This window comes from Gekko japonicus, unplaced genomic scaffold (genome assembly GCF_001447785.1).
Source record: "Gekko japonicus isolate JY-2015 unplaced genomic scaffold, Gekko_japonicus_V1.1 scaffold1229, whole genome shotgun sequence".
Taxonomy (NCBI): domain Eukaryota; kingdom Metazoa; phylum Chordata; class Lepidosauria; order Squamata; family Gekkonidae; genus Gekko; species Gekko japonicus.
In genome coordinates this window covers 50533-64005 of record NW_015160877.1, presented here as the reverse complement: position 1 = coordinate 64005, position 13473 = coordinate 50533, and the positions used below count along the sequence as shown (strand labels likewise).

Here is a 13473-nt window from a genome sequence, read left to right as displayed (position 1 = left end):
AACCTCTAGAAACAGGCTCTGGGCGGGTGCTCCAGCCGTGGACACTCAGTGTCAATTTGCTGTGGTGACCTCAGCAGGGTATAATGACACTGAGGCCACCATTTTCTCCAGAGGAACTGATCTCTGCTACCTAAAGAACAGTTGTAATTTTGAGTGATCTCCAGCCCTTACCTGGAGATTGGCAACAATGGTTCCCCAGAAGGGAATGGTTGGTTTGGAGGGTGGAGTCTATGGTTTTGTACCTGTCCGAGGTCCCACGCCTCCTGAAACCTCACCCTCTCCAGGCTCCATCCCTCACATCTTCAGGAATTTCCCACCTGGAGTTGGCAACACTATCTCCTTCCCAGCCAATCATCAACTTACCTTTCTTTCCCCCTCACTCTTCAGCTTTCCACCCCCCACACACCTGCAGCCTCTCCCGTGCTCTGAAGCCCTGACTGCTACGTCACCTTAGCTGTCATACGGGGGCCACCTCAGCAGCATATAAGGATACAGAGCCCACCATTTTCTCCAGGGTAACTGATCTCTGCCACCTGGAAAGCAGTTGTAATTCTGAGTGATCTCCAGCCCTCACCTGGAGATTGGACACATTTTACCTCAGAACAGCAAAGTGTTTAGAATGTTAGAGGCAAAAGCCAATCAAGTCGCATATGCAAACGACCTCTGTGTTCCGAGGCAAAGGCCAATGAGGCTGCATATGCAAATATCCTCTGTGTTCTGACTGGCTGTGGGGGGAGGGAGATTCTGAGTGACACACCAGGGCGCCAACCAATTCCGGAGCATGTGGAATGTTCTAGAGAAGTGCCACCACCATTCGGCTTTTATATATAAGGGAGATTGCCACTGAGGAATTTCAAATGCAGACATATTTACATGATTAACAATGCAAATGGGCATAAGAGGTGTGACTCTGCTTTGTCTGGGTCAGACACATAGCTCTCCCAGTTTCATCCAGATACACCACTGCCTAGAAGCATGGTTCACATAGAACTTGAAATTGCAGGGGGGAATATACCTCGCCCTCACCTCTCAGGTTCCGAATAAAATCCTCCAGCATCATCTTCCTGTCGGGTTTGATGTTAGGGCTGTACATATCTGTGTTGAGAAGGATGATGGCAAAGGCCAGGATGAAAATGGTGTCTGGGTTATGGAACTGCTGGACCACATCTGGGTTACACATGCAGTATCGTTGACTGCAGGTCGAAAAAGACAAAAGTCATGGCATTAACACACATTATGGAAATCAAAGGCCTGTCTGCAACTACTATGCAAATCTCTCTCTCTGGGGATGCTGAGGCCCTTTCCTCCTTGGCGAGTGATTAAAAAATGATCTGCGCCTCCAAATAAAAGAGTGTGTGTTCGGGCTCAATTAAAAAGAACAGCTAATACACAATAAATGTTGGCCCCAGTCTGTTCATGTGATAAGAAGACTCTGTCTTTGCCACCAACACTGACTTAGGATAGAGATTTTAAATACGCTTCGACCCATTCTACATCTAGCATTTACTCTGTTGTTTTACCAAACCCACACTAGAACAGAAAAAGATGCAGCTCAAAACCACATTCAAATACCCTGGGACAATGCCATACTGACTGCAGAGTCACCCCTGGACAGCCATAAAATGGCCATAAATACAGTCTGGATACTGTCATAAAAATCCAACAATCAATCAAAGTGAAAGTGGCATGCAATGCAGAGGGGAATTTCTGTCCCAATGTGGGTTTGGTAAAACAGCGGAGCAAATGCTAGATGCAGAATGGGCCATAGACAACAGCTAACATGCAAGAACAACATATCATCTGCATTTGTCTTCGGGATACATTCACACAGCCATATTTTCCCTAGGAAGCCTCCACCACATTTTCACTGTCTGTGTCATTATAAAAACATGGTTTCCTGTCACACATTGCTTCTCTTGTGTTGTCCCTCTGAGCACGTGTGAGCAGCTCCCTTCAATGGAAGAGTGGATGTGCCTGTCATGGGCTCACGGTTGAATGGGCTGTCTGAATCCATTCCAACATATAGAGAGTGAATGGGCTAACTCCACTGCCAGGTCCCAAATATCTGATGACAGGAGGGAGGCTAACAGGATATATCTTACCAATTTAACCCGGGTGTGACTCAGGAAGACCATGCTTTGATAGTAGTGCAGGAGATTAAAAAATAAGACCAAGGCCGATGGTGCAAATCAGGTTAAAATATCTATTTATCATTCAGTTAAATTTCCAAAAATTCCCTAACGTGTTCGCCTACGAATCTTTTACTCTTTTTGAAGAACTACTGCAAGACGAACAGATCCCCCTGATGAAGCCTGTTGGCGAAACGTGTAGGGAATTTTTGGAAATTTATCTGAGTAATAAAATATATTTTTACCTGATTTGCACCATCGGCCTTGGCCTTATTTTTAATCTGCTGTGACTGGGGCAGCTCTTTATCTTCTTGATCTGTAGTGCAGACAATATGAGGCAACTGAACTCACACAGATGAGGTGATGCCGAAACGTGAAATCCCAGTGCTGGACCCTGTACTCGGATCAGCTGCCTACTGTTACTATAGCCTGCACCTTGATACAAAGATCAGCAATGGGGAAGCACCCCAGAAAGCTCTCTCTTTCGAAAGAAATCAAAGGCATGGGCCTCAGCTCAGGAACCTTTGACCTAAGAGATGGCAGTAATGGAGGAAGCAATGGAGGAAGGCAGGAAGCAGACTCCCATAACCTATGGTCAACTTGATACCATCATTTCATTTTCCATCTGAAGGAACATAAGTACAGAGTGAGATTCTGAGGGGGAAAGTCCGTTTGACATCCTGAAGGCAGCAGGAAGACATCAGCATAGGCTTCTTTGAAATTCCCTGTGGTCTTCACATACCTTTTGGTCCAGATACAATGACCAGGGTTTGCAAGCTACCTGTATTTCACTTGCAAATGTAAATCCCAGCAGCTCCATTATCTGCCAGGAAATATTATTTCTTCATCTCCTGAGAACTATCAACCCATTAAGCCAAGACTTAACAACTACCTCAGGTGGTCTTATAAACAGGGCTATTTTGGGGCAGGAACGCACAGGAACGGAGTTCCGGCTGGCTCCCAAGTTGGCCACGCCCAGTAGGAACTCATTAGCATAATAGGCCACACCCAACTGCAGAAACTCATTAGGATTGGCTACATTAGGGGTGTGTGGCCTAACATGCAAAGGCGTTCCTGCTACAAAAAAGCCCTGGGTTTTGACAACAAGCAAGGTAAACAAAATAACAAGCAAAAGGTGGGTGTGGCTGGATGACCACACTTCTGGTAACATGGGGGTGCGGCCTAATGTGCTACTGAGCTGTGCTGTCAGGGTGTGGCCTAATATGCTAATGAGTTTCTGCTGTTGGGTGTGGCCTATTATGCTAATGAGTTCCTGCTGGGCTTTTTCTACAAAAAGAGCCCTGCTTAAAAATATTCAGGTACCCCTTCTCTCAGAGGTCACCCCACTCAGCCTACCACAGCCCGGATCCTGGCCCTTGCACCAACAGGGTCTCAGGTCTTCACTCAAACAAATCAGGGTGCAACTGTGAATTCACCAGTGGATACCCTAATTTTAACCCCTTGGACCAACGGGGTTGCAAACGTTAGTTCTGCATCAAATGTGACCATGGAAGCCCAGGAAAACATAGCCATAAGAATTGGACACCATGCCTCCCATACTAGCTGTCTTCGGCTGTGGTCACACACGCTAAATAATGCACTTTCAATCCACTTTCAGTGCACTTTCCAACTGGATTTTTACTATGTGAACTGGCAAAATCCAGTTGGAAAGTACATTGAAAGTGGATTATTTGGTGTGTGTGACCGCAGCCTCTCACTACTGCAACATGACAACCCTGGATCCTTGCATCTTCAAGACAGGCGGAATATGACTCACTGCCCCCCGTTTTGCTTCCCTTCTCAGTTTTAAACTGTTTTTCTTGTCCTGAACATCCTTCTCTTAGCTCTCCTTCCCTGGTTCAGGATCACTCTGCCCTACAATCAGAGCAAACTAGTCAGGGAATCCTTCCTTCCCTACTAAAGGTCCATCCCAGTTTCCCCACCTCATGCTTTCGTTCAGAACATGGGATGGTGATGGTTTCTTTTGAGCTTACCCATGCCAGTGCCTGTCTTATTATGACCCTAAAAGACCACGTTATCTCAAGATAAAGTTCATGCTTCCAGAAGGCTATTATTACATTTCTGGGCCATGGACATTTCTTGTAGCACTGTGGCACATCTTGCTTGCTCTTCAACTACCCTCTGAAATTCCATTGCCTTCCTGTTTGCCTATTACGCTTTCTGTCTGGCTCTTACCTGAAAGCCTCAATTAGCCGTTCCACCTTCTGGGCCTCTCCCTGCACTCGGATGTGAGCCTGAAATTTCCGCAAAGCTTCATCAAGTTCCATGCCAGAGAAGTCCATCTCATCCACCACGCAGCTAAGAGGAACGAAAGACAAACAGCTTCAGTGCCAACCCTGTGCACAGCACTTTCTCAGAAGACATCTGATGCAAGGGACAAAGAAGTCCATCAAGCCATCTAGGAGGGCCGTGGGATTCTCATTCACTGCTGTGAGGAAGCAACCAAGGCTAGGCGAGAACTAGGGTTGCCCAGCCTGGTGACCAACAGAAGACCGGGGGGGGGGACATGGGGAGTGGCTGTCAGCCAACAGTGTGACATCATTCCTGGTTAAACCCAGAGGTATGCAGAGGACACCATGTTATTGGCAGAAAGCAGTGAAGACCTGAAAAGACTACTGATGGAGGTTAAAGCAGAAAGTGCCAAAACCGGATTACAGCTGAACATCGAGAAGACAGAAGTGATGACTCCTGGGGAACTACACAACTGACGATGTTCCATGCCAGAGAAGTCCATCTCATCCACCACGCAGCTAAGAGAAACGAAAGACAAACAGCTTCAATGCCAACCCTGTGCACAGCACTTTCTCAGGAGACATCCGATGCAAGGGACAAAGAAGCCCATCAAGCCATCTAGGGGGATTCTCATTCACTGCTGTGAAGAAGCAACCAAGGCTAGGCGAGAACTAGGGTTGCCCAGCCTGGTGACCAACAGAAGACCGGGGGGGGGGACATGGGGAGTGGCTGTCAGCCAACAGTGTGACATCATTCCTGGTTAAACCCAGAGGTATGCAGAGGACACCATGTTATTGGCAGAAAGCAGTGAAGACCTGAAAAGACTACTGATGGAGGTTAAAGCAGAAAGTGCCAAAACCGGATTACAGCTGAACATCGAGAAGACAGAAGTGATGACTCCTGGGGAACTACACAACTGGCGATGAAGAAACTGAACATTGACACAGAGAGTACTCCATCTTTCTGTGTTATACCTCTGAGGATGCCAGTCACAGCTGCTGGCGAAACATCAGGTACTACAATGCCAAGACCACGGGCCATACAGCCCGGAAAATCTGCATCGACTAATAAACTGAAATTGTCCAGGATTTTCTATTCCTCGGCCTCCATCATCAACCAATAGGGAGGCTGCACCCAAGAAATCAGGAGGAGATTGAAACTGGGAAGGGCAACCGTGAAGGAGCGAGAAAAGATATTTCAGGGAGGACGGCAACCAAGAAGAAGTTGATTCATGTCTTAAGTCTTCCCCATGACTATGTATGGGTGTGAAAGCTGGACAATGAAGAAAGCTGATGAGAAGAAAGTAAATTCCTTTGAAATACTGTGCTGGAGGAGAGTTTTATGGATGCCATGGTCTGCCAGAAAGACAAATAAGTGGGTTCTAGACCAAATCAAGCCGGACCTCTCCCTAGAAGCTACAATGACTAAACTGAGGCTATTGTACTTTAGTCACATTATGAAAAGACAGGACTCACTGGAAAAGAGAGTAATGCTAGGGAAAGTTGAACACAGCAGAAAAAGAGGAAGGCCCAGCATGAGATGGACTGACTCAACCAAGGAGCCAGGAGGGCCCTCCATTTGCAAGACCTGAGCAAGGCTGTTAACAATAGGATATTTTGGAGGACATTCATTCATAGGGTCGCCATAGGTCGGAAGTGACTTGATGGCACTTCAAAACTCTATGGTTTTAGCCAGTTTAAGAACAGTTTAAAAGAGGACATGATGTTCCTTCCAGGTGTACCCAGAAGTAACTTCACATTGTTTGCCAATGGCCATTTTAAAATATATATATTTTTCTCCTGCCACCACTCTGAGCTGCAGCAGGAAATGCCAGCCAGTGGCAAGGGATCCCCTGCCCCTACTTTGGGGGGGGCGGCAAGCCTAGCTGGACCTCATCCTGCTTCTTCTTGCCTCTTCTGACATTGTGACTCATGAAAAACCTTGCATGGACCACAGCTGTTGGGAAATAATGGCTTCCTCCCTTAGCGTAAGATGCAAGGCTGTTTTCTCTTTGGAAAAAGGGACGGCATCCAGTGAGTGGGCTCTTCAGCTACAGCTATGATGTCTGTCTCCATGAGCCAAACTACACATTACTCGCTTTCCCTGCAACTGCACCGCACCCAGGAGCCCAGTTGGATTCGGGATGATGGCTGAGGGGAGGAAGGTCATGTGCCTCCCCTGATGCCTTTTTCTCAAGTCAAAACCGCCAGGGGGAGGAATTTGCCCATCTTTAGAGCTTCATATGCCCAGAATACTCCCTGTGCTGTTCCAGAGTCAGGCATGTCACTCCCCTCCCCTGTTGTTTCAACTCAGGAAAATGACATGGGGGGGGGGGAGAGAGGAGCCTCTCCTCCCCTTCCCCTCCACGCTATCATCCCAAGGACAGCACAAGACAGACAGTTGGAAGTGCTTTGAGAGAAACTTCCACAAGGGTGTCCACCTACATTCTCTTTGTCCAGCTAAAACCTCCAGTCAGACATAAAAAAGCAGCCTCAATTGTTTAAAAACGTAAAGGTTCCCTTGCTCGAAAGCCAGTCGAATCCGACTCTAGGATTGCGGTGCTCATCTCCGTTTCCAAGCCGAAGAGCCAGTGCTGTCCGAAGACATTTCCGTGGTCATGTAGCCGGCATGACTAAACACCAAGGCGCACGGAACACTGTTACCTTCCCACCGAAGCGGTACCTATTTATCTACTTGCAATGTCTTGCTTTCGAACTGCTAGGTTGGCAGGAGCTGGAGCTGGAACTAGAGACGGGAGCTCACTCTGTCATGCGGCACACTCGGGTCTCGAACTGCTGAACTACCAACCTTCCACAGCCTGCAGTTCAGCGTCTTAACCACTTGAGCCACCGCAGCTCCTTGCCTCAATTGTTTACCAGAGGTAAAACTGAAATGACTACACACACGTTGCAAGCAGCGATCCCTGTTTCGAATAACCTTCTACAGAGACCCAGGTTCTTTCTGTTCTGGGGGAAACTGCTGATACTGAACTTAGCTTTAAAAGGGAGAGAAATCAATGTAACTGATCCTCCAAGACAATCTTTACTTTTTTTTCCTTCATGGGGCAGACCAGAAGAAGTTTGCAGAAGGAGTGCGAAAGTCTTATCCCTCCTCTTTTCTGTTGACTGCTTTTATTTCACCGACACATAAACTACGTTCTCCCGAGGGGTCATAGCAAGGCTTCTCGCTGCTAAATGCTTCGCTTTGATAACGGGAGACTATTTCCTGGTTAATCAATACCAGGCTCACTGGGGAGACTGTAAGGTTTTTGAGGGGGAGGAAAGAAATGTGTTCAAAGCATAACAGGAAGCCGGTTTGGTGTAGTGGCTAAGAGCATGGACTGTAATGTGGGAGAACCGGGTTTGATTCCCCACTTCTCCACATGAAGTCAGCTGGGCGACCTTGGGTCAGTCACAAGTTTTTCCTAGAGCTGTTCTCACAAGAACAGTTCTCAAAAGAGCTCTCCCAGCCCCACCTACCTCACAGGGTGCCTGTTGTGGGGAGGGAAAGGGAAAGGAGATTGAAAACCGCTCTGAGACACCAAGTGAAAGGCGGGGTATAAATCCAATCTCCTCCTACTCCTACTCCTCCTTCCCCCTAAGGTGCAATCGAAACTTGGAGCCTTGTCAACAGAACAGGAGCGTCTAGATCCCATCTTCTCTGTCATGGTAAACATGAGGCTGTACTTCTCACTACTTATCAGGGCATGGAATGAAGATCATAAGATCATCAGGTAAATCTAACCACACAAAACTTCCTCAGGATTTCCTTTTCATCGGTCTGTAGGATTTCTGACAGTACCAGAAGGTGAGCCAGAGCTACCCCAGTTTGCTGTGCAACGGTCGTGTTGACAAACCATTTTGCTTCTAATGCCTGGGCTGAGAATCAACGGCAAAAAGTCTGTTTTGCACACAGAAAGTCCCTGGTTGGCGTCTGCAGTTCAAAGGATCTCAGGTAACAGCTGTTGGGGAAGACCTTTAGTGCCTGAGACCCTGGAGAACTGCAGCCACACAGAGTAGAGAAACAAATGGTCTGAAACAGTATGATGCAGCTTCCTGTACGTTTAGCTATTAGCAAGTCAAGTTTGGTGGGTGGGAGTGGATGCAGAGCTGAAGGAAGAGAGGACAGTGCTTCCCTGCCCCTCAGTACTTTACTCGTGCAGCCATGGCACCAGTTCCAGAGACCAGTTTCCTAGAGGTGCCTCTCCCTGTGAGGAAAAGCAATCATATGTAACTGGTAACAGAGACAGCCAAATAATGGGTAACTGTTTCAGGGAACATTTTCTCCTATATAACTCCCCACTGCCTAAAAAAAACTTATGAGAGAAGTCAATGCTAACATTTTCATGTTTCTGGAGGCTAGTTTGGCATACACTAGAAGCAGGACCTCTTTAACAGTCGCCACAGTGTCTAATAAAGAGCTCCCTTGGTAAACTCACTTAGATTCATCTCTTCATCAGTTGTTTAGAACAAAGTTTGGGTCCAATGGCACCAAGCAGCTTTCATTTTGGTTATAAGCTTTTGTGTGCATGCACAATTATTTAGTTACCTTGAAACAAGACTTCCTCAACTATTACATATAGGCGGGGGGTAGTTGCCAGGAAAGGCCGGTTAGAGTCAAGATGCATAAGTAACTGAGAGATTAGTAAAGCTAAGATTGGATTAAAGCAGTTGGTAAGACCTGTGAATAGCATCAAATCAGGATACAGATAGTAAAAGAATTAACAAACTGATGTGAGAACTAAGTATGAGTCCAGTGGCACCTTTAATACCAAGAAAGTTTAATTCTGTGCATAAACAAGAACTGGGTGATTTAGCATGTGTAATGAGATAAGAACCCAATATCTCTGTTCAGCCCTGGGGGTTCCATTGTCTGAAGTGTTGTAATTACTTGTAATTCAGCAATCTCTTGTTCCTTTGCAATAAAACAGCTACCTTGAGGTCCCCCATTGAGTACCATGGGAGGTGCCACTAGTTCCAAACTTTGTTCTGTTTCTTCAGACCAACATGGCTACCCACCTGAATCTATCACTTATTTAAAGAATTGATTATGAATTTATTTTATATCACGGCAGCTAAGGACTTTTATTATTTGTTACAGGGTTTTTATGCCATTAATCTTTTTATTATGTTTAGAAAACAGCCTTTCTGTATGCCTTTTTTAATGGAAAAGTGTTAATCTAATATTGTAAATATCAGAGACAGATGGGAACATGTCTGTTCTACCAGGCTTTTCGAAAGTTGTGTCTATATATTTCCACTGTCAGTTTTTGCTGTCGACTGGTGATTTTTCCAGGGCTATTCACCTCATTTTTAAAATTAGTTTTAGGAATGGGATACTATTTTCTGCCTTAGAAACAACTATTGAAAGAGGGTGTATCAACTTTGTCCTTTAAAAAGGTTAAATCAAGCAAACCAGGCTATATCTTACCAATGTAGAATCATGATTAAATTATATTAGTGGAACCCATGTTTTAAAAAGTAAAATGTGTCACTGAGTCACAACTGGCTCATGGTGATCCTATGAAGTTTTCAAGGCAAGAGACAAGCAGAGGTGGTTTGCCATTGCCTGCCTCTGCATGGCCACCCCTGTCTTTCTTGGTGGTCTCCCATCCAAGTACCCCTGCTTAGCTTTGAAGTTCTAACAAGATTATTAGGGCTGCTCCAACCCATGTTTATGAGGCAGCTTTTGTAAACCGGTAGTTTACTGATGAATAGTCAGACTGGCTCGAAAGGCATTGGAAGACAATATTCGGGTGATAGCTCTTAATTATTTTCTTAGGGCACCTATGGGAAGGCTCTGTCTTCAGACAATCCTTTGATATTATGGATAGGTGCCTTTATGGAGGATGCTTGTGACTAGAGATAGGCACAAACCTGTAAAATGCGGTTTGTGGTTCATGACGTGCCCCATTTGTGATCCATGGATTGTTACAAATTTTTAGCTGCCTCACAAACTGGTTCAGTTCATGAGGTTCATAAGGCGGTAGAAGACACATACACCCCCGGCATGCTAGAGGCACCAACCCCACAGGGGATCTCCAGCTGACTCTCCTCTACCTGCCCCCCAGGTTTGGTGGTGACTGAATTTACAGGGTCCTAGATACGGCCCCCAAAGAAGGTGCCCCCAGGAAAGTGCATTCTGGGGAAATGACTACCTTCTTTTGGGGGCTGTAACTTGGACCCCATAAATCCAATCCTCACCAAATTTGGAAGGGAGGTAGAGGAGAATCAGATGGAGATCCCCTGTGGGATTGGTGCCTCTAGCTTGCACAGGATCTGTTCTATACACTCCTGAACCTCATGAATCTGCACCTGTCAAAATGACCGCCTGTCAGCGGTAATTTTGACAGACACAGGTTCAGGAGGCTCAGAAGTGTATAGAATGGATCCTGTGCAAGCTAGAGGCACCAGACATGGAGGGCATGTAGAGGAGCATCTGGGGGAGGCCTGCTGCAAGTTTGGTGTCTCTAGTTTGCACAGGATCTGTTCTATACACTCCTGAACCTGTGCCTGTCAAAATAATCTAGATTCAGGAGTGTACAGAATGGATGCTGTGCAAGTCGGAGACATCAAAGTTGCAGGGATCTCCCCTGGATGCTCCTTTGTATGCCCTCCAAGTTGTTGCTTTGAAGTTCTTTAAACATTTTTATTGAGCCGACACAGTGAATCTTGGAATGTCTTCGCTCACAAGGTTGTTGCTTTGAAGTTCTATAAACATTTTTATTGAGTGAATCTTGGAATGTCTTCACTCACAAACCAGCACGAACCTCCACGAACAGCTTGAAAGTTCGTGGAAAGTTCCTGCCAGGTAACCTGCCAGGAACTTGACTTCATGAAGCACGACTTGGTCAAAATTCATCATGAACTTTAGTTTATGAACCAGTCCGTACCCATCCCAACTTGTGAATACGAACCCAGCAAAGGTTTCCTTGCTTGGAAGAGAAAATATCATCCAGAGCCCCTATGCTTTGCTGGGATCATTTTCACTGCTGTTTCAACCACAGTCCTTTCACACTGGTCCTTATGCTTACAGATAGCACATTGGCCACAGGCTACATCCCCAGCTGACCGTGGACTACGTACCCTGCTCGCGCATATCCTGCCATGAGACATCTAGATCAGGACTCGTCACGGCAATGAAGACTCGTGGCAAAAAGGGTTTGGGAAAGGCAGGAGGCAGCTGTGCCATTGTGGGGCTGGGATCTGCTCAGCCGAGCGCAATGACCTATTTTCAAGCTTTTCAACTCAGGTGACAAGGCAGCAGGAGCGGGCTTGCAACAAAAAGCATCTGTAATGAACTCACAGCCCATGCTCAGGGAGGGAACAGAGGAGAGGCAGCCAGGCGGAAACACTTAAAACCACAAGACACCAAGGTAGCAATACGGAATGGTCACTCCCCACCACCACCAAAGGACTTAGGGGCCAATTAGGAGCAGAGCACTTTCCTTGAGCAAGTCAGTGAGCACCCATACTTATCAGCTCTTCTCACACCCAAATCATTGTTACAACACTGCCCCTTTTGCACAAATCCAGTTTGTGTGCACTGCCATCCTTGTAAGTATAAGGAAGCATGGCGCATGGAGCTGCTAGTTGGACGACCAGATGCCAAAAAGGGTGTCTTCAACAGTTTGGTAGAAAATAAACAGAAGCCTGTTATGATGAGGAAAAATGGTCCCCCCCGCCACTTCATGAATTTGCTCTTCTGCATGAGTTTCAAAGGGACAAGGATCCTGCCCATCTGGACATCTAGTTCTGGTCTCATTGCCTTTGTTAACCTTACGGCCTGTATGCTCTAAATGAGGGGTGTCGAACTCATTCGTTATGAGGGCCGGATCTGACATAAATGAGACCTTGTTGGGCCGGCCCATGTGTGTCATAGAAGGTAATGCCAGGTAGCGGAGATATAAACTTTATAAAGGACACAGACAAACACAAAGATTTTTTTAAACTTTAAACAACACATTTCCAGTGAGTTCGACACCCCTGAAGGAGGTGACCTGATTCGGTGATACAGCACATGCTGGGCATACTGAATATCATCGGCACCTCCGGTAAAACCACCAGGAATGAGCTGCCCAGATGAGTCTCCTTGGGAAAGGAATTCCATTGGGAAGGAGCTGCTTAGGGAAACCTCCCACTTTCCTGTTTCGTTGCCCAATGGCCTGCTCAGGGCCAGCAGGAGGAATTTTTCTTAAATGGCACCATGATGCCACTGTGGCCCTTGGACTCGGGTCCCAAGGGCCCACCCCCACTCACCATTGCTGCCAGGAGAGATGGACTCATGGCAGGTATAAGTGTTGCAGGTGGAGGTCTCAGAACAACGAAAAGGGGGTGGTTATATCACCTGTCCCCCCCCTCTCTTTCTCCTGTCTTGCCACCAGCCGTTCTCCTCCTCCTCGACCATCCAAGCCTGCTGTCTTTTATACACTGCCTGGCCTCCGCCCCCTCCCTCCTGGCCTCCCCTCCACAAGCCACTTCCAGCAAATACTCAGAAGTGACATCATATTGCCAGCATGATGATGAGGCAAGGTTCTAGGATTTGGGGGGGGAACTCTATGCCTTGACGTCGTGCCAGTGACCAGTGTTCCCTCTAAGCTGAGTTAGTGTGAGCTAGCTCACGATTTTTTTGCCTCCAGCTCATACATTTTTGTCTTTGCTCAGGAAGGATGGCTCCAGAGCAGACTAATTGATGCAGCAGCCAAATCGCTCGCTCACAACTTTAATGCCAGTAGCTCACAAAGTAGAATTTTTGCTCACAAGACTCCACAGCTTAGAGGGAGCATTGCCAGTGACATGGTGTCACTACCAGTCTTCACCAGAAGTGACATTGCGCTACCATCATGGTGCCGTTTCCCCCTGTTTCGTTGTACCCCCCCCCCCCGCCGCCCATCGGCCGGTTGCAGTTGCCAGCAATTGGCTGCCAGCAATTAGCTGGCAACCCTAGTATTGCTCTGGAAAGGCACCTGGATCTGGTAGCGATGAAGCACAGTCTCCGCTGCGATGATCTTGAGCAGGGGTCCCCAAGCCCATGGGCACCACGCTGGGGAGCCTGATCTTGAGGTTTGAGGAGGAAAATGATGCCCCTGCCT

The 13473-nt window shown here is 47.0% G+C and overlaps 1 protein-coding gene across 1 annotated transcript in view; it reads right to left on the bottom strand.

Annotated features, from left to right (window-relative positions):
- Positions 1 to 13473, bottom strand: part of IQSEC3 (IQ motif and Sec7 domain 3) — a 52169-nt gene that overhangs the window by 15513 nt on the left and 23183 nt on the right. Inside the window, exons 3-4 of the mRNA XM_015422854.1 lie at positions 4326 to 4448; positions 1027 to 1193 (exon numbers count right to left, since the gene is read on the bottom strand). Coding sequence (XP_015278340.1) covers positions 1027 to 1193; positions 4326 to 4448 — 290 coding nt within the window. The remainder of the gene's footprint in view (positions 1 to 1026; positions 1194 to 4325; positions 4449 to 13473) is intronic.